Source organism: Charadrius vociferus, unplaced genomic scaffold, assembly GCF_000708025.1.
Source record: "Charadrius vociferus isolate BGI_N301 unplaced genomic scaffold, ASM70802v2 scaffold14, whole genome shotgun sequence".
Taxonomy (NCBI): domain Eukaryota; kingdom Metazoa; phylum Chordata; class Aves; order Charadriiformes; family Charadriidae; genus Charadrius; species Charadrius vociferus.
This window is the reverse complement of record NW_009648876.1, coordinates 5,144,077-5,164,706: the sequence shown is the minus strand read 5'-3', so window position 1 is coordinate 5,164,706 and position 20,630 is coordinate 5,144,077. Positions and strand designations below refer to the sequence as shown.

At 36.8% G+C, this 20,630-nt stretch overlaps 1 protein-coding gene across 1 annotated transcript in view; it reads left to right on the top strand.

Annotated features, from left to right (window-relative positions):
• Nucleotides 1-18,822, top strand: part of HECTD1 (HECT domain containing E3 ubiquitin protein ligase 1) — a 61,320-nt gene extending 42,498 nt beyond the window's left edge. Inside the window, exons 25-41 of the mRNA XM_009886939.1 lie at nt 867-1,088; nt 2,829-2,962; nt 4,865-5,021; nt 5,843-6,065; nt 8,609-8,663; nt 8,906-9,088; nt 9,428-9,638; nt 9,720-9,805; nt 10,968-11,095; nt 12,968-13,169; nt 13,314-13,451; nt 13,700-14,307; nt 15,409-15,487; nt 15,599-15,690; nt 16,008-16,160; nt 17,354-17,498; nt 17,875-18,822. Coding sequence (XP_009885241.1) covers nt 867-1,088; nt 2,829-2,962; nt 4,865-5,021; nt 5,843-6,065; nt 8,609-8,663; nt 8,906-9,088; nt 9,428-9,638; nt 9,720-9,805; nt 10,968-11,095; nt 12,968-13,169; nt 13,314-13,451; nt 13,700-14,307; nt 15,409-15,487; nt 15,599-15,690; nt 16,008-16,160; nt 17,354-17,498; nt 17,875-18,012 — 2,954 coding nt within the window. The 3' untranslated portion in view covers nt 18,013-18,822. The remainder of the gene's footprint in view (nt 1-866; nt 1,089-2,828; nt 2,963-4,864; nt 5,022-5,842; nt 6,066-8,608; nt 8,664-8,905; nt 9,089-9,427; nt 9,639-9,719; nt 9,806-10,967; nt 11,096-12,967; nt 13,170-13,313; nt 13,452-13,699; nt 14,308-15,408; nt 15,488-15,598; nt 15,691-16,007; nt 16,161-17,353; nt 17,499-17,874) is intronic.
• Nucleotides 18,823-20,630: the final 1,808 nt, after the last annotated feature.

Sequence of the window (20,630 nt, the reverse complement as noted above, 5' to 3'; positions counted from 1 at the left end):
GCAAACATGTGACTAACCTCCTGTGTTTGAAGATAAGCATGTGAGAAAACATGTTGAAGATAGGGATGTAAATGTGTAGTTGCACGTAGGTATAACTTATACTCAGTTATGTACACTACCTGAAATTCTTTCTACTGAGTTTACAGTTAATTCAGTCTTGTTTCAGTTGTTAACTAAAATGCATTTACTGTGTTTTATTTGTGTGTGCAGTAAGGTAAATTCTTAGTTGTTGCTTATTCTGAAAATTATTAATAGAAGTCATCCAACATGAGTAAAGTATAAAGTCACGTGTTTTGCAGCACTGCCAACTCAGGCTTGTTGCCCATCGTGAACACATGTGCTAATAGTAAAGTGAAAGATAACAAGTCAGAGCTGCTTTAAGAACTTTAGAAAAATGCTCAAAAATCACATTTCACGTTTGTCTTATGTTCTGTTCTCAATTCATTTATATATAGTTAAACTGTTTTCCCTGTATAATTTTAATTATATTGCCAATAAGAGATTAAGTTACACTTTAGGCTTAAAGACAGACGCAGTATTGGAATTACAGACTTCAGAAATACTTTTCATATGTTGAAAATGAAATTAAGTCATTTCAGATTTACAGTGGGTTTTGGGGATTTATTTAATAAAATTGTTTCAAATGTATGCAAGGGAATATGCTCAGAAATAGGCATCTGCGTTGTAGACTGCACTTTTAAAATGGGAAAGCCTTCCCCTTTAGTCTGTTATTCTTTATTGTGAAATAACACATATGATAATTTTTCAACCCCAAATATATTTTTCAACACAGGACTCATGCATGTAAATTGTACTCTTCAAGTCATCAAATCATTTATTTTATCTTACCATATCTTTATCTATAGCTTCTCCTCTTATGGGTGCCCAAAGTTTTCCTAATCTGACTACAACTGGTACCACATCAACAGTGACCATGTCTACATCCAGTGTTACTAGCAGCAGCAATGTAGCTACAGCAACTACAGTTTTATCTGTTGGTCAGTCGCTTAGTAATACTCTAACTACTAGCCTAACATCAACATCTAGTGAGAGCGATACAGGGCAGGAGGCAGAATATTCTTTATATGGTAAGTTTCATTTTTTAAATGAACATAAGCAGACTTCCCATTAATGACTCTTTCCTTTTCTCCCATTGTTATGATTTTTCTCATGTAGTAGTTTATTTACTGAAAAGTATTTGAAAGTTGAGCTGTTCATATGTTACTAGTTCTGTAAGGCAGTAACTAAAATAATGTTAACATAGCAGCATTTCCTTATGTTTTCAGGTCTTTACTTAATAATATTTATTATTATTATTTTATTTTATTTTATTTTGGCCCTTAATCTTTTCCTTAATCAAATGTAGTTTGCATATGAACCTCTAATTAAAGTAAAAATGTTATTTTTCATTGTGTTGTGTAGGCATGCTACATGCTCAGTGTGAGGTGCCTTGTATTACTCAGTGATTGAAAAGCCTCCACTCTTAGGCACATTATATACTTAAATCAGTATATGAGGTTCCAGGTAACTCAATACCATAATAGTAATTCCAAAAAATTGGAAAGAACAAAGAAATGAAAATGACACAGCGAATGGAATGATATGATTTGAGGAACAAATTCCAGAGTTACATGGGCACTGTACGCTAGAAACAGACTTTAGGACAGAATTTATTTGCAGAATATGAATACTATGAAAGAAGATTAGTTGAAGAGGTTGATAATAATCTAGGAATTAAGTTGATGAAATGAAGTCGAGAAAAACCTGGTCTAGATGTGGGAAAATACTTCCTAATGAGAAGTTTTTTGGGATTGCAAGATGTTCTCAAAAGAGAAGATACTTGATTTGTTTAAAATTTGATTGGATTGTGTTCTATTTTGCTGCCCCTCCTAAAGCCCATTGAAATTGCTTGAAAAATATCCAGTCGTTTCAATGCATATTGGAATTGAGCTGCTTGGAGGCAGTTAATTAAGATATTTGCATATGTCATGTCCCTTTATTCTTTTCATTTTTAAGTCTTATTTGATATTTGATTGGATGAAAAGTCTTAAAATCTATCATAAACAACTGGGCAAATAGAGTTACCCTGAAGTTGCTTTTGAGGCGTTGGCAACAATTGAAAGGGTGTTTGGGTGGTATAGATAGTTTATATGTGTACAGAAAAACGTAAAAGTTCAAAGATTCATCCCAGTCACCTTGGATTGCTGTGAACTTCTTTTCTGGTTTTGGGGGGCTGCTTTTTAAGTCTTAGTACTTAGGTGGGTGAAATTGAACTCTCTACCTGTCTTCAGCTTCTTGTTACAGAAACTAATTAGCAACTGAATCTTGGAAAAATATAACTTTAAAATGTTTATTTTAAATGTCATTTACACTGTAATTTGAGGTCTAAGCCACACATTCTTAGTGGAAATTACATTGCTAACCTATTTTTAAAATAATAATATAAACATAGAATCAGATAGCATACATTTGTGTGCCATTTTTTCACAATCTTTTGTCATTTAAAATAAGTGTAATTGTAAAACATTTGATACAAGCAAATGAAAAACTGATCACACTTGCTGATCACTCTTAATTATACAAATGTTAAGTGCTGCTTTTGTTAGTTATACTATTGACTATACCTCTGGACTTTTGTCAGGTGTATGCTTTTATCACAGCTTTTAATTTTACTATGCCATAAGCAATGTTTTAGTTCTCTTTTTCTTGTTTAAGTGAGATTTGTTTTTTCACTGTTCCCAATGCTTTTGGTTTTTAATTTTCAAAATTTTGCTTTAAAAGTTGTTCTTTCTTTTTGTTCTGTATGTAAATATATATGTGTATTATAGATTTTCTTGATAGCTGCCGAGCTAGTACTCTGTTGGCAGAGTTAGATGATGATGAGGATCTACCTGAGCCAGATGAAGAAGATGATGAAAATGAAGATGATAACCAAGAAGATCAAGAATATGAGGAAGTTATGGTACGGTATAGCTAGCATAGATGATATCTTAATTGACTAATCGATGCAATAAAAATCCACAGATTTTTTTGGCAATATGGGGTCCTAGCTATAATTTGTCAATTAATTAAAACAAGTGTATTTTAATTTTGTACTACTAGTTTGGAGTAGCTGTCTATTAAGACTCTTAAGTGAAATTCCAAAGTTACAGTCATGTTATACTTTTCGGGGACTGCAGACTGAATACTACATTATGAAGACATTGTGCTCTTTCCCCATTCTTGCATATATTTTGAGTATTAAGAAAGCTCTGTTCTCATGCATTCAAATGAGTGTTACAAAATTGCAAGACCTCACTAGATACTACAACTAATCAGGCAGTCCGCTGTCTGTACAAATTTGATTGTACCACCTTCAACATTTATTCCAGAGAAAAGTATATTTGAACCTCAGCACACCTTGAGACCTTATAGGTCAGAATTAACATCTTTAAAACAGCCCGGCAACAAGTTGACAGATGGTAGAAATGATGGATCGCTAGTTCACTGGCTGATGAAATGGTCTAACTTTGTGGGTAGGCTGCTGATTTTTGTAATAATACAGTTCTGGGATGTGTTTAACTGTAGGCCAGTGTGAAGCAAGCTGTAACAATTTAAGTACACCAGAGGAAATTTCTCTTTTAAAAAAAAAAAAAAAAAAAAAAAAGCCAGACAAAACCCAGCAGGTTAGTCCATGTGGGTCTTGCCTACATTATTGTGAGTTCTGGCTTTTCGTTTGGTACTTCTTTAGTGGTTTGATGAATGCTTGGTCTTCTACCACCATTGAAGTGATCAGAGTGGATATTGCAAGGTCTGAGAGGAAAAATGTAAGATGATAATTTAGTGTTTGTTACATAAATTTAAATATTGTTTTACGGAATTATAGAAACTTCCTCTTGTAATTAATATGCACAACTTTTAATCCTTTGAAACAAAATATTTAGCATTTTAACCTACTGTGACTATGCTTTTAATAGAAACTTAAGGACATTACTAAATATTTTGTTATTTCACCTTCTACACAAAGATATGAGGTCAGGAGTGTAAAAGCCAGTACTTCTTAAATGGATCTACAATGCAAACAATAACCTTAGTTTGTAGATTCTTGATCACTTTTCAGTAAGTATGAAATGGAGTTACTATTGTTGTTCATGGGAAGAAGCAGAAATACCTAAATTAGTCTTTGCTTAAGATTACACAGCAAGAATTAGATCTGGAAAATAAAGCTTTCCTTTCTTGGGTTCCAGTCCTGTTCCCTCTGATACAGTGTGTAACTCTTCTCAATGAGGAATTGAACAGACTAAAAGCTTCTTGTAGAAAAGTCATAAGCAATTAATACTTGCTAAGGCTTATTGAAAATTAGATTTCTTCCCACCATAACCAGTATTTTGGTGTTTGATTGAATCTCTAGATAAAATGTGTATACATGATATATCAATATACGTATACACTTTCAACAAAATACTTCTTGGCTTTAGAAGAGTTGTTTATTTTCACACCATTGATTTTATTTGAATCTTCGATATTCTAAATTTTGTGGAATACACAAAATACCTACATCAAGTTTGCTGGTCTCACAATACTCTACATTTCCCTATGTTCTGGTGCTTCACGGAAATTTTCATTCTTTCCAGAAATTGTAAATACAATTGTTGTAAGGTTAGCCTATTTGTGTTGATCTCTGTATGTGTGTGTTTTTGAGAATTCTCTTGATTTCTGCTTGACCAGTTAAATAAACTAATATTGTTATGTGCCAGCTTTGATATCTTTTGTGTCAGTTTTAGTTTACATGACTGCTTTATTCCCTAACTTTTAAATTTTTGATCAAATGAGTCTTTGTAGGTAGCAGAATCTAAAAAACAACTACTTTTTTTTTTTTCGTTAGGAAGAGGAGGAATATGAAACCAAAGGAGGCCGTAGAAGAACATGGGATGATGATTATGTATTGAAACGGCAGTTTTCTGCTCTGGTTCCTGCTTTTGACCCAAGACCTGGTCGTACTAATGTTCAACAGACAACTGACCTAGAAATCCCTCCACCAGGTATGCTGACAAGATATTTGTGATACTTGATATGGCTTTAGGATGGAGACTCACTGTTAAGGGCACATTGGGCTCCTGTTACTATTAACCAGTACAACATGCTTTTGTGGCTGTGTGGGTTTCTCAGTTTGAATGAGAGTTTCATCTACCTCTGCAGGTCAAAGCATTATTGAGGGAAAAGTAAATTAAGTGCTGTGTAAAATAGGCATACTCATGAATTTAACTTGGTTTAGTGATAAATCTCCTGCTACATCTGCAAGGAATAATCTGTGTGTTGAGCTACCCAGGATAGCTTTGACTGGAGAGGGCTTGCTGAAGCAGTCCAAAGCAGAGGCAAAGGGAAAGCTAATACAGTAATTGAGCAGTCTGTATAACCAGCAGCATAGCACCTGATCTTGCTCCTTGCTTTGTTCTTGTTTAGCAGTGTGGCTGCAGTCAACGTTGATTACAGAAAGGACCATGTAGGTTTAGCTTATGTGGAAACGAGCCGTTGTTGATTTTGATGAACTGAAATGAGTTAATACTAATTTCATACTGTGTATGAAAAGAAGAATGCATGTGCTGTGGTAATGTTAAAGGGGGAGTTATCAAGACATAAGCATCAATAGGGATTTCAAAAATTCCTGTTAGCTTTTCTTAGAGAAGTGCTGCAGTTACAGCCCTTAGATATACTTCATAGTTACAATTCAGTATCATCTCTTCGGCATGTGTGCAGGAAGTCTTCACACTTCCTTATTGAGCTACTTCATTATGTTTCAGCCACCTTGTCACGCATTGCATATTTTGTATTAACAGCTTCTCAAATGATTTTTCGCATGCAGGTACCCCTCATTCAGAACTCTTGGAAGAGGTTGAGTGCATGCCTTCGCCACGTTTAGCACTTACCTTGAAAGTTTCGGGTCTTGGAACAACTCGAGAAGTAGAACTGCCCCTCACAAACTTTCGATCTACCATCTTTTACTATGTACAGAAATTGTTACAGCTTTCCTGTAACGGCAATGTGAAATCTGACAAACTTAGACGTATTTGGGAGCCAACATACACGTAAGCTCTGGAGTTTGTTATTCTTTATAGAGAACACTGTGACCGATTAGAAAATGTGTATGAAACAATGTTAAGTTTTTCTTCCTCCTCTGTAGGAAGCAATGCTAGAATTAGTTTTTCTTGCATTTACGTTAGGATGTTCTTAATGGTTTTAAAGCTAGTGCTGTGACTACAAAACAAAAAAAAGTCGTAACCCCTAATGCTCAACTGTGACTTGTTAATAATATTTCAAAAGTCAAACAATTGACCAAGAGAGCAAAATTTGGTCTGCTTGGGGATCTGCTTGGAAGAATCCCATGGGGATATAATCCTAGAGAGAAGAGAGGTCCAGGAGAGAGGATAGATTTTTCAAGGATCACTTCCTCCACGCTCAGGAACAATCCATCCCAGTGTGTGGGAAGTCAGGCAGAGGCAGTAGGAGACCTGCATGGATGAACAAGAAACTCCCAACAGAACTCAAAACATAAAAAGGAAGCATGCAAGAGGTAGAAAAAGGGTCAAGTGACCCAGAAGGGATATAGAGATATTGTCCCAGTGTGTAGGTATGGGGTTAGGAAAGCCAAAGCCCATCCAGAGTTGAATTTGGTGAGGGGTATGAAGGACAAATGGTTAGGGAACACTTGAAGAAACAGGACATACAAGTCCATGGGATCCAATGGGATGCACTCACAAGAGCTGGCCACTCTTGATTATCTTTGAAAGGTCATGGTGATTGGGAGACATTTCTGAGGACTGGAGGAGAGCAAGTGTCACTCCTATCCCTTAGAAGGGCAAGAAAGGTCTGGGCAACTACAGCCTAGTCACCCTCTCTTTCATCCCTGGAAAGGTGATGGAAATGGTCCTGGAAACCATTTTCAAACAATGAAGGACAAGAAGGTGATTTGGAGTAGGTGGTATGGATTTATGCAGAGGAAATCATTCTTAACCAATCTGATAGCTTTCTGTGATAAGATGACTAGCTCAGTGGATATGGAGAAAGCAACAGATGTTATTTTCTTTATCAAGGCTTTCAACACTTCCTCCCTCCTTGACAAACTAATAATTCATTGATACGAAGTCAAACTGGAGGCCGGTCATTAGTGGTATACCTCAAGGGTTGATACAGGGTCCAGTACTGTTTAACATATACATTAGTGAGTTCTATGATGTAACAGAGCAGACCCTCCACAAGCCTGCAGACAAACAAAATTGGGAGGCATCACTGTTGCACCAGTTGGTTGTGCTGCCATTTTGAGAGATCTCATCAGGCTGGAGAAATGGGCAGACAGGAACTTCATGAAGTTCCACAAAGGGAAATGCAAAGTCTGGCAGCTGGGGAGAAATAACTGCATATGCCAGTACAGTCTGGGGGCCAACTGGCTGGAAAGCAGCTTGACGGAAAAGATGCTGAGGGTCCTGGGGAACATAAAGTTGAACTTCAGCCAGCTATGCGCCCTGGCAGCAAAGAAGGTTGGCTGCATCTTGTGCTGCATTAGGAAGGCTGAGGGAAGGGATCTTCCCCCTCTGCTCAGTGCTGGTGAGACACCTCTGGAGTGCTGTGTCCAGTTCAGGGCTCCTCAGTACAAGAGAGACATGGACACTGGAGTGAGTCTAGCTAGGATGATTAAAGGGCTTAAAGCATCTGCTGTACAAAGAGGGTCTGAGACTGTCTAGCCTGGAGGAAAAAAAAGGCTTGTGGGATCTCACCAATGTGTACAAATACGTGATGAGAGAAGATAAGGAAGACAGAGCGTAGACTCTTCTTTGTTGTAACAAGTGAAAGGACAAGAAGAAAATGCCTGAAATTGAAATACAGGAAATTCCATTTAAACGTAACATTTGACCAGGGGCATTGGACTAGGTCTCCAGAGGTCCCTTCCAACCTCAGCTAGTCTCTCTGCCCTAATTTGACCTTACTTGCTTTATACTAATAGACAGAAATTATAAGACTATACGATTGTGTGTATTTTCCATTTACTACACAAATTTCTGTCATACTAGAAAAATAACCTATATGAAAGCAAGAACTGCAGTAAGGTGGTTGCAGTTTTTTTAACTTTGGATTTCAGATTTCAGCCGTGCTCGTGTGTTGCACTTGTTTTCTGAGTTGTCTTGTGCCAAAAATTGTGTGCTGTAACAAAACTTGTTTTCTAGTTAGCACGAGAAATAGTTGTAAATGTGCATATCTCCTAAGGTTATACACAGCAAACTACCCTAGAACATCCAAATTTCCAAGAGCTAGTGCACGTGTAATGAAGAACCTAAAGCTGGTTAGGGAAATCTTGCACAATGAGGGTTGTTTGATTACTCTGACCTCACTTAAGGAAACCTAAATTAAATACTTTGCAAGATAAATGTCAACATAATGAAATTTAAATATGAGTTTAAGAACTTGACTACATAGAACATCTGGGATAGCCTAATACAGCAGCAAAGAGCAGCCGCTGCTGTTGGCTTACATCATTAACTAAATGTCATTGATATCTAACAAGTCAATGTATAACTTCAGAATTTAGAGGATGTGTTCTGAGTATGAAATATTAATTCATTGTTTTGGTATCTAGAATCATGTACAGAGAAATGAAGGATTCTGATAAAGAGAAGGAAAGTGGAAAAATGGTAAGACTTACCTTTATGCCTTTGTGTATGTTTTTATGGCTGTTTAAACAAAAGCAAAACAAATCTTATTGCAGTTTTTGAAATGCTACATTAAAAAAACTAACAGTTTTCAATTACTTTAAGGATATGAGTGAGTATATTTGTAAATGCATGCTCCTTTAAAAAAGGCAATACATAATGCATGTGAAATCTTACAGACTTTACAATCAGGAAAAACCAACATTTGGTGGTTCCTGTTGTAGGGTTGCTGGTCAGTAGAGCATGTGGAGCAGTACCTTGGCACTGACGAATTACCAAAGAATGACTTGATAACCTACCTGCAGAAGAATGCAGACTCAGCTTTCCTGCGCCACTGGAAATTAACCGGCACTAATAAAAGTATTAGGAAAAACAGAAATTGTTCCCAGCTCATAGCTGCATACAAGGTATATATCTGCATCCAAACTTTTTTATTATGAATGGCTGTGTGCTTTGTTTTGCAGCTTTAAAGATTCTTGTGGAGGAGGGATATGACATGGATAGGAAAGTTGAATGTTCACATGCCAATATCAAGTTTAGTTTTTGCTGCTGCTTTTTTTTAATGTCTTCTGTTAAATCTGGTCGTGTTAAAATGCATTTGAATCATGATTTGAACCATCCACAATTTAGCTAAGTGTTAAGGTTAAACATAGAAATCATTCTGATTTTTCATATTATTAACTCGGAGTGCACAGTCCTACAGGTACACATGCAGTTTTCATTCTTAACAATTCCTTTTTTTACAGGATTTCTGTGAACATGGATCAAAATCTGGATTAAGTCAAGGGGCCATCTCTACTCTTCAAAATTCTGATATCCTTAGTTTGGCAAAGGAACAACCTCAGGCCAAAGCTGGTAGTGGGCAGAACTCCTGTGGAGTAGAAGATGTTCTGCAGTTACTTCGCATTTTGTACATAGTTGCCAGTGACCCTTACACCGCACGAACTTCTCAAGAAGGTAAGTTAGTTATCTACCAGAGCTTCTTACATGTTTTAATGAAAACAAAATAAAGAAAAAAATATTCTCTTTATATTTCAGAAGGAGATGAGCATCCTCAATTTAACTTTCCACCAGATGAATTCACAAGCAAAAAAATTACTACAAAAATTCTACAACAAATTGAGGTATTATATTCATGTATTATGCACAACGTATATATGTAATATTGTTTTTAAGACTCTATAATACTCTTCCTTACTTTGTTTTAAATTATTAGGTTTTTTTCCATTTTAACTTCTGAATTATTTCATACGGTATTTACTTCCTTATATTTTGGATGAGTATATTCTGCTAAGAACAGGCTAGTCTGAATAAAAGCATACCAAGAAAAAATTTGTAATAGAATTGTATCTTTTGGTTGTGAAGAGTAATTTTTTTTCTGCACCAAACATTGATGTTACCATGTAGTGTATGTTTGTCTGCCTGATGATATTGTAACAAAGGCAATTAATTGTGTTGGGGTCCACAAACATTTCATTGTTTATAAATTCCACATAAGGCTTTCAAAATTAGCATTTAGAAAACATATTCCTGATACCAGGTCAATTAGGTGTGTTAAAAGGAAAACTTTAAGATGTAGTTCTTCAGTAGGACTACATTTTCTTTAACAAAGATTTAAAGATGAAGATTCTTGACTTGCTTGGCTCTTGTATGATTTTTGAGTGGTTTGGGTTTTTTATTACAGTTAAGTTGCCCTAATTATTCATTACAGAAAAAGTTCAGTTTTTCACGTTCTTTTAAAGGCTGCTCAGGCACCCTGAATGTCTTTGTGTAGTAATCATTTCTGCGGTCTTGTTTAAGTATACTTGTATTTTAGAAGGGACTATAGTAATATTTCAGTGGGGATCATCTTTACTACCACCAAGTTTCTTTCATGTCTTCTGGTATTGAGGAGGTGGTATCTAACCACTCTGGGGCAAAACTCGGAGGTAATTCTCTCCTAGTAATTGTATACTCGGATCTCCCCCACAGGGCTTCGAGTAGTACATATCCCAGAGATTTACTACAGCTTTTAGTGTGTTTGTGCCACAGCACCCTGTGTTCACTCTTGAGTCCTAGAAACTCTGTGAACTTCTCATTCATAGTATTTAAAAGGGGGGAAAAAAAAAACCAAACAAAAAACAAGTGGCAGTTGCTGAGAAGGAAGAAACCTGCTCAAGCACAGGTCAAAACTCCGTACTTGTGTATGAGGTGTCTATATACTTAGTTGCAAACTTGTTGGGACAACCTGAGTCTGATATTACAAACACTATTTTATTTTCCCCCCACCCCCCCATTAAACTACAGGAACCCTTGGCACTAGCAAGTGGAGCTTTGCCAGACTGGTGTGAGCAGCTAACGAGCAAGTGTCCCTTCTTAATTCCATTTGAAACAAGACAGTTGTACTTCACATGCACAGCATTTGGAGCATCAAGGTAAAAATACTACTAATGATATTAAAAAAAAGGAAGCAGCCTTATTTATTATTAGGTTTTTTTAATTGCTAATTCACAGAAGTACCTTAACCTAACACGACAGATTTTGCTTGCCAAATGTAAAGCACTTTAGGTAGCAGAAAAAAAGGAGAGAAGATGGAAAACTTCAGAAAGACTTTTGGACACTTGAAACATTTCTTGTTCATTGTGTTAGAGACTTACGATGAGTAGCCTACTTTCTGTTTGATATTATTCGGGGAATTCCTTTGAAGAAACTTAATTTTTCAACTTCAGCTGAAGACTTGCTTGTGTACCTTTAGCTAGGTTATCATACCAGGCAGTAATTCAGCTGCGTTCCAGTTCATTGCATAAAGGAATAAGAAACAAAATAAAAAGCATGCTGAAAATGAATATGAATTAAGTGTTTTTTGAAAATGTACACCAAAGCACATATCTTTTATAGTTCATACAATGGTTTGGTGATTGCTTGTTTTGGTTAATTTGTTTTTAATTCACTAAAGTCTTCACAAAATAGACAAAATTAGCAAAAAGATGTTATTTTGAAAGTTAGCATTTACTGCATATTGAAACTGTAACAAAACCAGACAGGGAAACGTTTTAGCATACCCCCTGAAGTGTTTCATTACCTAGAAATCCTTAATATTTTGACTGCAGGAGTGATTACATGGAGAGGATGTAGGCCATGTAAACCTTTTTGCCACCTTACTTTTATATAATGAGAAGGATTAATTAGTTTTTGTGGGTTTTCTTGGCTGACTTTGTTTCTTTTCCAAAGAGGAAGAAAAGTGTAGACAGTGAGTTGCAAAAATTACTGTTGTGTCTAATACACAGTAGAAATGCCTCATGAGAGTGTAAAATGAGGCATTTAGAAAGAAAAATGAGGAGAAGCAAAGGTATTGTCTTGCAAGACATCAGTTTAAATCTTAATATGGAAAAATTGAACTTCTATGGAAGAATGGTCCAGAAAACTGGACATGTGTGCTTGGTGTTTTGTTTTGGTTTTGTTTGGAAAAAATGTAGTGTTTTAGAAAAATTGGATTTTAAAGAGATCCTTCAGGAAACATTGCATGGTATTTACTTGGCAAGTAAAGAGCCTTCTTAAGCTCTTAAAATACCGGAAATGGTAAAAGTCAGATACTCTGTATGAACTCTGTGTGTACACGCACATGGGTGTGTACACTCTGTGTCTGTCACTTGTAAAACGACCAACAGATGGTACCTTTGTAGACAGTTTATTGCTGCATACATAACAATACATACAAGAATTTTGAACTTTGACTTCAGGTGAGTACTGCTGTTCAAGGCATCTGTTCTTCCTTCACTGCTGTGGGTCTATACGTGTATGATTGCGCTTCAACTTCCGTTCTGTTTCTTTAATAAGTGTGTAAGTAAGAAAGTCTTGCTGTAAAACTTGGTGAGTTTCAATGGGGTGAGGTACAAGTGCCCTGCAGTATATAATAGAAGTTGTAGTAAGTATCTATGAACAGTTTTGAGAATCTGTGATTAAAAAGTACTACAGCAAATGCTGCCCTCTGTTCATTCCACTGTAATTTGAAAACTATAGTGATTCCGATCAAGAACTGTATGTTTTCATTGGTACTATTACATCAGAAGTTACAGCTGGCCCTTCATAGTAATTAAAAACTATGTAGTTTGCTAAACTCATAAAATATGAAGCAGCCCATATTTGGGCATTTCAGATATGTCTGAGAAATACTTTGGTATATAGCTTAAAAAAAATAGAAGGTTAATTAGTACTTAACAAGGTAACTGTTTCTTGGTGGCAACTTTAAAGTTTTCATGCTGGTAGACATTGAAGTTTTAAACAACTGGGGTTTGTTTTTTTTCCAGAGCAATTGTATGGCTGCAGAACAGACGTGAAGCCACTGTTGAACGGACAAGGACCACAAGCACAGTGCGACGTGATGATCCGGGAGAATTCAGAGTTGGACGCCTCAAACATGAAAGAGTGAAAGTTCCGCGAGGTGAATCCTTGATGGAATGGGCAGAAAATGTCATGCAGATTCATGCAGACAGAAAATCTGTTCTAGAGGTAAAGCACATCTGCCTAGCAGAGCGAGGTTAGATAGCTATTTCTAATGTACTGGCCGGGATATTGAATATCCTGTTCCGTAATCTACACTGAACATTTCACTAGGATTGTCTTTTATTTTTAACATTCCGTGTGTTTTTCTAGGTTGAGTTTTTAGGGGAGGAAGGAACAGGCCTGGGTCCTACCTTGGAATTTTATGCATTGGTGGCAGCAGAATTTCAGAGGACAGATTTGGGAGCTTGGCTTTGTGATGATGATTTTCCAGATGATGAGTCTCGTCAGGTATATTTCATTCATTTTACATTTTAGACTGAGTACTTGTGTAAAAGACAAATGAGCTAGATGTCCAGGAGGGGAAGAACACATGATCAGTGAGCAGCCACTCATCATGGTCACTCTGTTCCACAGCTTACTTTCTTACCTGTTTTTTTTTTTAACAGAGAAGTAGAGGATAAGTTTAACAGCACAGATATATAATAAAATTCACCTTTAGCAATGTCAATTTTTTGTGTGTGTGTCTCTTAAATCAGGTTGATATTGGTGGTGGATTGAAACCCCCTGGCTACTATGTACAGAGATCATGTGGACTCTTCACAGCACCATTCCCACAAGATAGCGATGAACTTGAAAGAATAACCAAACTCTTTCATTTCCTTGGAATTTTTTTGGCTAAATGCATTCAGGACAATAGACTTGTGGATTTACCCATTTCTAAGCCTTTTTTTAAACTCATGTGTATGGGGGACATTAAAAGTAACATGAGTAAGTTGATATATGAGTCACGGGGTGACAGAGACTTGCACTGTACTGAAAGTCAGTCGGAGGCTTCTACAGAAGAAGGGCATGATTCCTTGTCAGTGGGAAGTCTGGAAGAAGACTCCAAATCAGAATTTATTCTTGATCCGCCAAAACCTAAACCTCCTGCCTGGTTTAATGGGATTTTAACATGGGAAGACTTTGAACTAGTAAATCCACATAGAGCTAGGTTTCTAAAAGAAATTAAGGACCTTGCAATTAAGAGGCGCCAAATTCTAAGCAACAAAAGCCTGTCAGAAGATGAAAAGAACACAAAACTACAGGAATTAATGCTGAAGAATCCATCAGGTTCGGGGCCTCCACTTAGCATAGAGGATTTGGGGTAAGAGTTTTCATGTTTATTTATAAATACACAAGCAGTGTTGCGTTGGGCACAAATGTTCACACTTATAATTAAAAATGAAGATTTCTTCATTTTAAATAGTATCGTTGCAAGGGGGAGTCGTTAGAGATGCAGCAGGATCCAGTTTGCCATCTGTAGCTATATCCTTGTTCCCTAGTTTGAGGATTTTCTCTTCTCACTTGCTCAATTTCCTAATGTCTAAACTTAAACGTGGCAGTGCTGCAATGCTGTATGACTCTCCAGAAACACCCAAAGACCTTAAGAAAAGTGTGAATCGGTAATTTCTTTGCTGTGATAATTACTGAAATTTATCAAGTTTTTTGGAGAGCTTTTCAAGCAGACAGATTGAAATTCCAGCTTGTGCTAATCGACGCGCAATGCAGTGTTTGAATCCATGTTAAACAGAACATTTGCTAAAAGTTAGCAAATGGTAAAGACATAAAAGTGCTCGTACCTGTGTAAAACTTGGGTCAGCTTTTGTAGTTTTAAATGATTTCTTTTGAACCAACAATAGTTTTTCGACCGTTAATATTATGGGCTATTTGTTAAAATCATGTTGTGCCACAAGGATTGAGTTTGCGTAGTCCAAGGTCGGTAATTGCTTATGGCCTTGGGGACTGTAGCATGGCTTGTGACAGGGAGAAAGCAAGTAGCACCGTTGAAGGGCCTAAATGTCTAATATGTTCAGTGGCTCTGTAACTGGTAGTGCTGGAAACTTATGTAAAGAATTTTTTGAGTTTGTGAACTGACTTAAACAGTTTGAGTAGTTTGAAGCTGATAACTTAAAGGTATTGAACTCTATGGAATTGTCAAGAGTTATCGAATCCAAATAAATAGTGGGTGAGTACACGCATGTGCATACCATAGATTTGAAACCTGTATTATCTGTGTAGTCCGTTACTAATTGTAGTTCTGTACTGTGGCAGCACTGTTCATGTATATACAAGATGATCCACAAACAGTGGTTTGAAACAGAGTGAGACGCTTTGGAGTGTAGGGGGTGCAGTTTATAAATCTGGTGTTTTTGCAAAAGCAGGAGCAGACTTGTTTCCAGTCAGTAATTATCTTTGTATTTTGAAGTTTAAATTTTCAGTTTTGCCCTTCGTCCAAAGTATATGGGTTTACAGCTGTGGATCTCAAGCCAGGTGGTGAAGATGAGGTAAGGAAGCAACCTACCTTTACAATTCAAACAGCAGTTAAATTTTTACTGTCTCAGCAGTAACTCTAATGCAAAGTGAATTCTTACAGTATATATCTATTGTCTTTTCAGACTGTAACAATGGATAATGCAGAGGAATATGTAGATCTCATGTTCGACTTCTGTATGCATACTGGTATACAGAAACAGATGGAGGCATTCAGAGGGAATTTTAAATATGGCAGAATATATATATGCAATTAGGTGGACTAATCGGTGTTTGGGGTGTGCTGTTTTAAAGTAATGGCATAGAATGGCTTTCAAAAAACAAACTTTTAAATTAAGATTGCAGTAGGTCAGATACTCATTTCATAACACCTTTGCATTACTTATGCCATTTTTAATCATTAAGAGGTTCCATTTACCTTAATTAAGAAACTGTTGATCAGTTCTGGTTTGATTAAAATATAAGTGAAATGCTGATGTTATTTTAGAAACATGCGTTTGACTTATGTTTGTAACTGTATCTTGTGCAAATTGAAGATGGCTTCAACAGAGTCTTCCCAATGGAGAAGCTGAGTTCCTTCAGCCATGAAGAAGTTCAGATGATTCTTTGTGGAAATCAATCACCTTCTTGGGCAGCTGAGGATATCATCAATTATACTGAACCTAAACTGGGATATACACGAGATAGGTACTTATATTTTGAGTGGTTTTAAAATAGCAGCTAAAAGTTAAGTGATAAAATGTCCAGAATGTTTGTTAGATGAAGATGCCAAATTGGATAGCTTTGGTGGTCACTGAAGAGCATGTGATTGTCTAAAACTACATAAAATAGCTATTTATGGTACAACAGGTAGGTTAGAAGGTACTTGGTGTTTTTGTGATGTGAGAGGATAAGAAAATTTAAAATACTAAAATGTGAACAACTAGTGGAAATGTAATGGCAACTAACTAATACAGACTATTAAAAATAGCACTTTAAAGTTTTTACTTTCATATAATTTCTGTTCAATCAGGTATAGTTATTTGTCCCTTCTTTCTCTTCAAGTGTAGTTAAAAAAGAAAATGTACTATGCAAGGAACAAATATACTGGTGATTGTCTATCAGGAGGGGGTCTCGACGTTTCAGGGTTTGTTGGGTTTGTGGGTTTTTTTTACTGTTTGTCATGTTTGGTAGCACTGACATACAAATGACTTCTGCAACTGTGTTAGTATAAGCGTGTTGAAGGATCCTAATCAGTCCAAGATGCTGTGTGGAGCGAGTCTTCTCTTGACCCTGCCCTGCACGCAAAGATGCAGCTGAGATTACAGTGCCCGATACCCGAGGGCATGTTTCAGCAGGCGGCACTTTCTTCCTGCCCTCTCCTCCTCTTCATTCCCTGGGCGGCTCTGGGTGGAGGCAGTAGTATCTGGAGCGTTCTTTGAAGATCTATTGTAGTCTTACATTTTTCCTATTTTTTTACATGAGGGTCTTTAACAAGATAGAAATCAAAACATACATAAATTGAACTGGCTTTATACTGCAGAAGTGTTACAGGAAAAGTTCTATTATAGTCAGTTGGATTCTTCTCACAGAATAGGTCTGAGCTCTGTCGCCTTCTCTACCCATTCATCCACAAGATACCCAAATAACACTCCAAGATAAGTATAAAGAAGAGTTCTTATTTACCTATGTTTTTCTGTGTAATACTCAGCAAGGAGATTAAAGAAATATTTTTATGGGTTTTATGTTTTATTCTTGAACTCAACACTGAATAGGCACTAGAATCTTACAGTGTCTGCTTAGATGTGACCAAAGATTGTAATTGTACTGTCTCAAGAGAAATTTAAAAAAAACACTCGCTTGTAATGTTGTCGTAACTCATTATTTTAATTTATTTTAAGCCCTGGATTCCTTCGCTTTGTGAGAGTCTTGTGTGGTATGTCTTCAGATGAACGGAAGGCTTTTCTCCAGTTCACCACTGGTTGCTCAACACTCCCACCAGGAGGACTGGCAAACCTACATCCCCGGCTCACTGTTGTACGCAAGGTATGGCTTCATCAGGCCGCCATTCAAACAATTTTTTTCTCTTTTGAACATAATTGTTGCTACATTAAGAAATAACACTGATATTTTAATTTTTTTTCTCTTTGGCTTTTAATTTATGACATTATGCTAAGCATTCAGTACTAAGCTCTGTTTCAGGTCTGTTCTCTGACTTCATATTTTAATATCGAAAAATTAATGTACGTATAAAGTAAATATATTTATAAGTTGGTCTGTGGCTTTCCAGATGGTGCTGTTTCTTGACAACTGGTGTTACATATGCAGTAAATGCCACGAATTAGAGGCCCTCACAACTTCGAATTTCCATATCGAGTGCGGTGAACAACCGGGGTAAAAAAATGTTCGTTCGTTTCCTCAGGTTGATGCTACAGATGCAAGTTATCCATCTGTGAACACGTGTGTGCATTACCTAAAGTTGCCCGAGTATTCTTCTGAGGAGATAATGAGAGAGCGTCTACTCGCTGCTACAATGGAGAAAGGCTTCCATCTCAACTGAGCCGCTGCCTGCCACGTGGGACACGAGAAAGTGTTTTTTGATACTAGCGAAGCCTCTTGTGTTTGTGTGCAAAAAATATGATCTCCACGCTGTGCTCTGATGAGACTTGCCTTTTTTTTCACCTGTGAGGCTTTAGGAACATGTGGAATAAGTTTGTTAGCTGCTAATGACAAATAAATCCTTGTAACTACACAGCCAGCAAGAAATTGGCACAGAACACTGTGTGATGCTTCAAGGGCTTGCACAACCGGAAATTAAGGTGGTTCTGTTTGACTGTTCCAAAGAACAGATCATCAGATTTTCAGTGTTCACTGATACAAATTTCTAACAGTGTATTTGTGTAAAGTTTGTCATTTAATACCTTGTACACTACAGTTGCCATCACTGATCCCTGTTTCGCTGGCTTTAAGCTAACTGGTCAGAAACTTGCTTCCTTAAAACTTAGAGTTAATGGGCATCTCCAGCTTTTTCTTTTTTAATGGTGCCTGCACTATTGGAGTATTTTAGTGGGTTTTTGCATATAATCATGCACAACCTTTTTTTTTTTTTCTTCTTTCAAGTGGGAATATATTTTGATTTCTCAAATGCCCTGCTATAAAGATCAAATCCTTAAGTGTGTTTGTGCAGCTCAACAATAAAGCTATTAAAAAACACTGGTTCCTAGTGCAAGGCACACTTAAAGCAAGTTTTACTTTTGGTTGTATTTTCTTTGTATATTATAAACATTTATTTAACTTGTTGCAGTTTGAAGTTTAAAAAAAACACCCGATGTGTAAGCTCAAAAGTAATCATTAAAATGTTTGCAACATACAAAATTGTCTCCTGAATACTTCATTAATACTTCCTATGTTGTTAAATCTCTGTACGTGTTCTGAACGTTTTTCAAGGTTTAAAAGAACTACATGGCAATAGTTGATCTCTCAAACTCATCTCTGTGCTCCAATCTTTTCAAAATTACATGGTGCAACTTTGTAAGAACTGGTCTGGCAGTGATAATATTGCACGTGGCAGTTTTTGCTTCTCTTCAGAGATGTGTGTGACCTGAGGATACAGTTCTTTATTACATTGGAATAAAAACTGTGTCAGATGATGCAGCCGATTCAGCTTTACTCAAGATGGAATGCCTGTCTTGGTTTCAGCATGTGATGAGGTATTTATTGGTAAAAAGTGGCTTACAGTAAGATTAAGCGAGACGCTAACATGTCTTCAAAGTTATTTAAGTACTTGATACCAGGAAAGAAAAATTATTTTAGTTGAATCTGTGTGGTAAGTTTTGTTCTGCGCCAGTTCTCTTTGGTAACAATCTTTGCCCGGACCACTGCTGAGGGAGGGCTTCCCAAAAGATTCTGCCTCACACATAAATCAGGTTGATGCCAGATTTCTTTTCCCAGCATTATTCACAGGACTTTACAGGCACCGTCTTTGACATTTTCCCCAACGGAGAGGGGAATCTCCATCCCCCCCTCCTGTGACTACTCTGCCTCAACAAAACAATTGCATAAACCTTGTGTGCAAGTACATGCTCCAGATCCAACGTCAGCACGGTTTTTTGAATGTTACTATTTTAAAGCTATGTGCATTGCTCTCCTACACAACTCTTCACTCTCTGCTCCTTCGGCCCTGGTTTGTAGGTGCAATTTAGATGTGACCGTTATGTGCTTTCACACGTAAAGCTCAGTATCAAGTTATGCCTAGTGTCGGCTGTGGGGGTTAGGAAGAAGGAGCCAGATGCCTCAATTCTAGAAAGATAAGTGAAAGTCAGCTCAAACTGCTAACTCGAGTGACTTCCAGCACAGTACACAGCTATGAATCGGCATGTCATACGCCTCCGAAGACAAGTTAGTGTGGCTACGTCCTCCGACTCCAGAAGGAAGATGTGTTTTGGTACCTAGCTTGTACGCAGAAACTTGCATAGCTTTTGTTATTTGTCTTTTGTAAACATTTTAATGACACGTGGATACAATATATAACAGAGAAAAAAAAATACACTGGTGTGCAAAATAGAAAATATTTTCTGTAATTTATGAATTCAACATGATAAAAGATGATCAAAGTTTTTATTTTAATTATGTTTTATTAATGTTACAATATTTGTGTCAAATACTTCCAGTTACAACTTAAACAGTATGCAGGAATCCTAACTACACTATTTTCATTTCTTTTGTAACAATGACTTACGTGGAAAAGGGAGTGAAACCAGCTTTTTGATGAAGGCTGAATCTAGTTTAAAGGTGGTCATAAAAGTTACAGAACTCTAATTTACATTTGTATAAAAATAAAAAAATCAAGTTGGTGCTTAAAGGAAGCACTGAAACTCAGTTTGAATTTATATTTCCATATTTTCTGTCTTCTAGGTCTGGCACAAAGCTACGCAATTCAAAGTGACACCTAGATGGTCACATGTAAGTGTCCATGACTTTATTCCCAGTCAGTTTTAAAACATGTTGATTGTTCCAGAGATTTCTGCTGTGTCAATATAGCTGCATCTGAAATGGAATGTTCCACTTCATGTTTAGCTGTATCTTTCCATTAGGTAGGTCAGGTATAGGAGAAACAGGAAATATTTCCAACTAATTTGAATATTGCATGAATCGGTCTTACGACATCAGAAAAGGGCT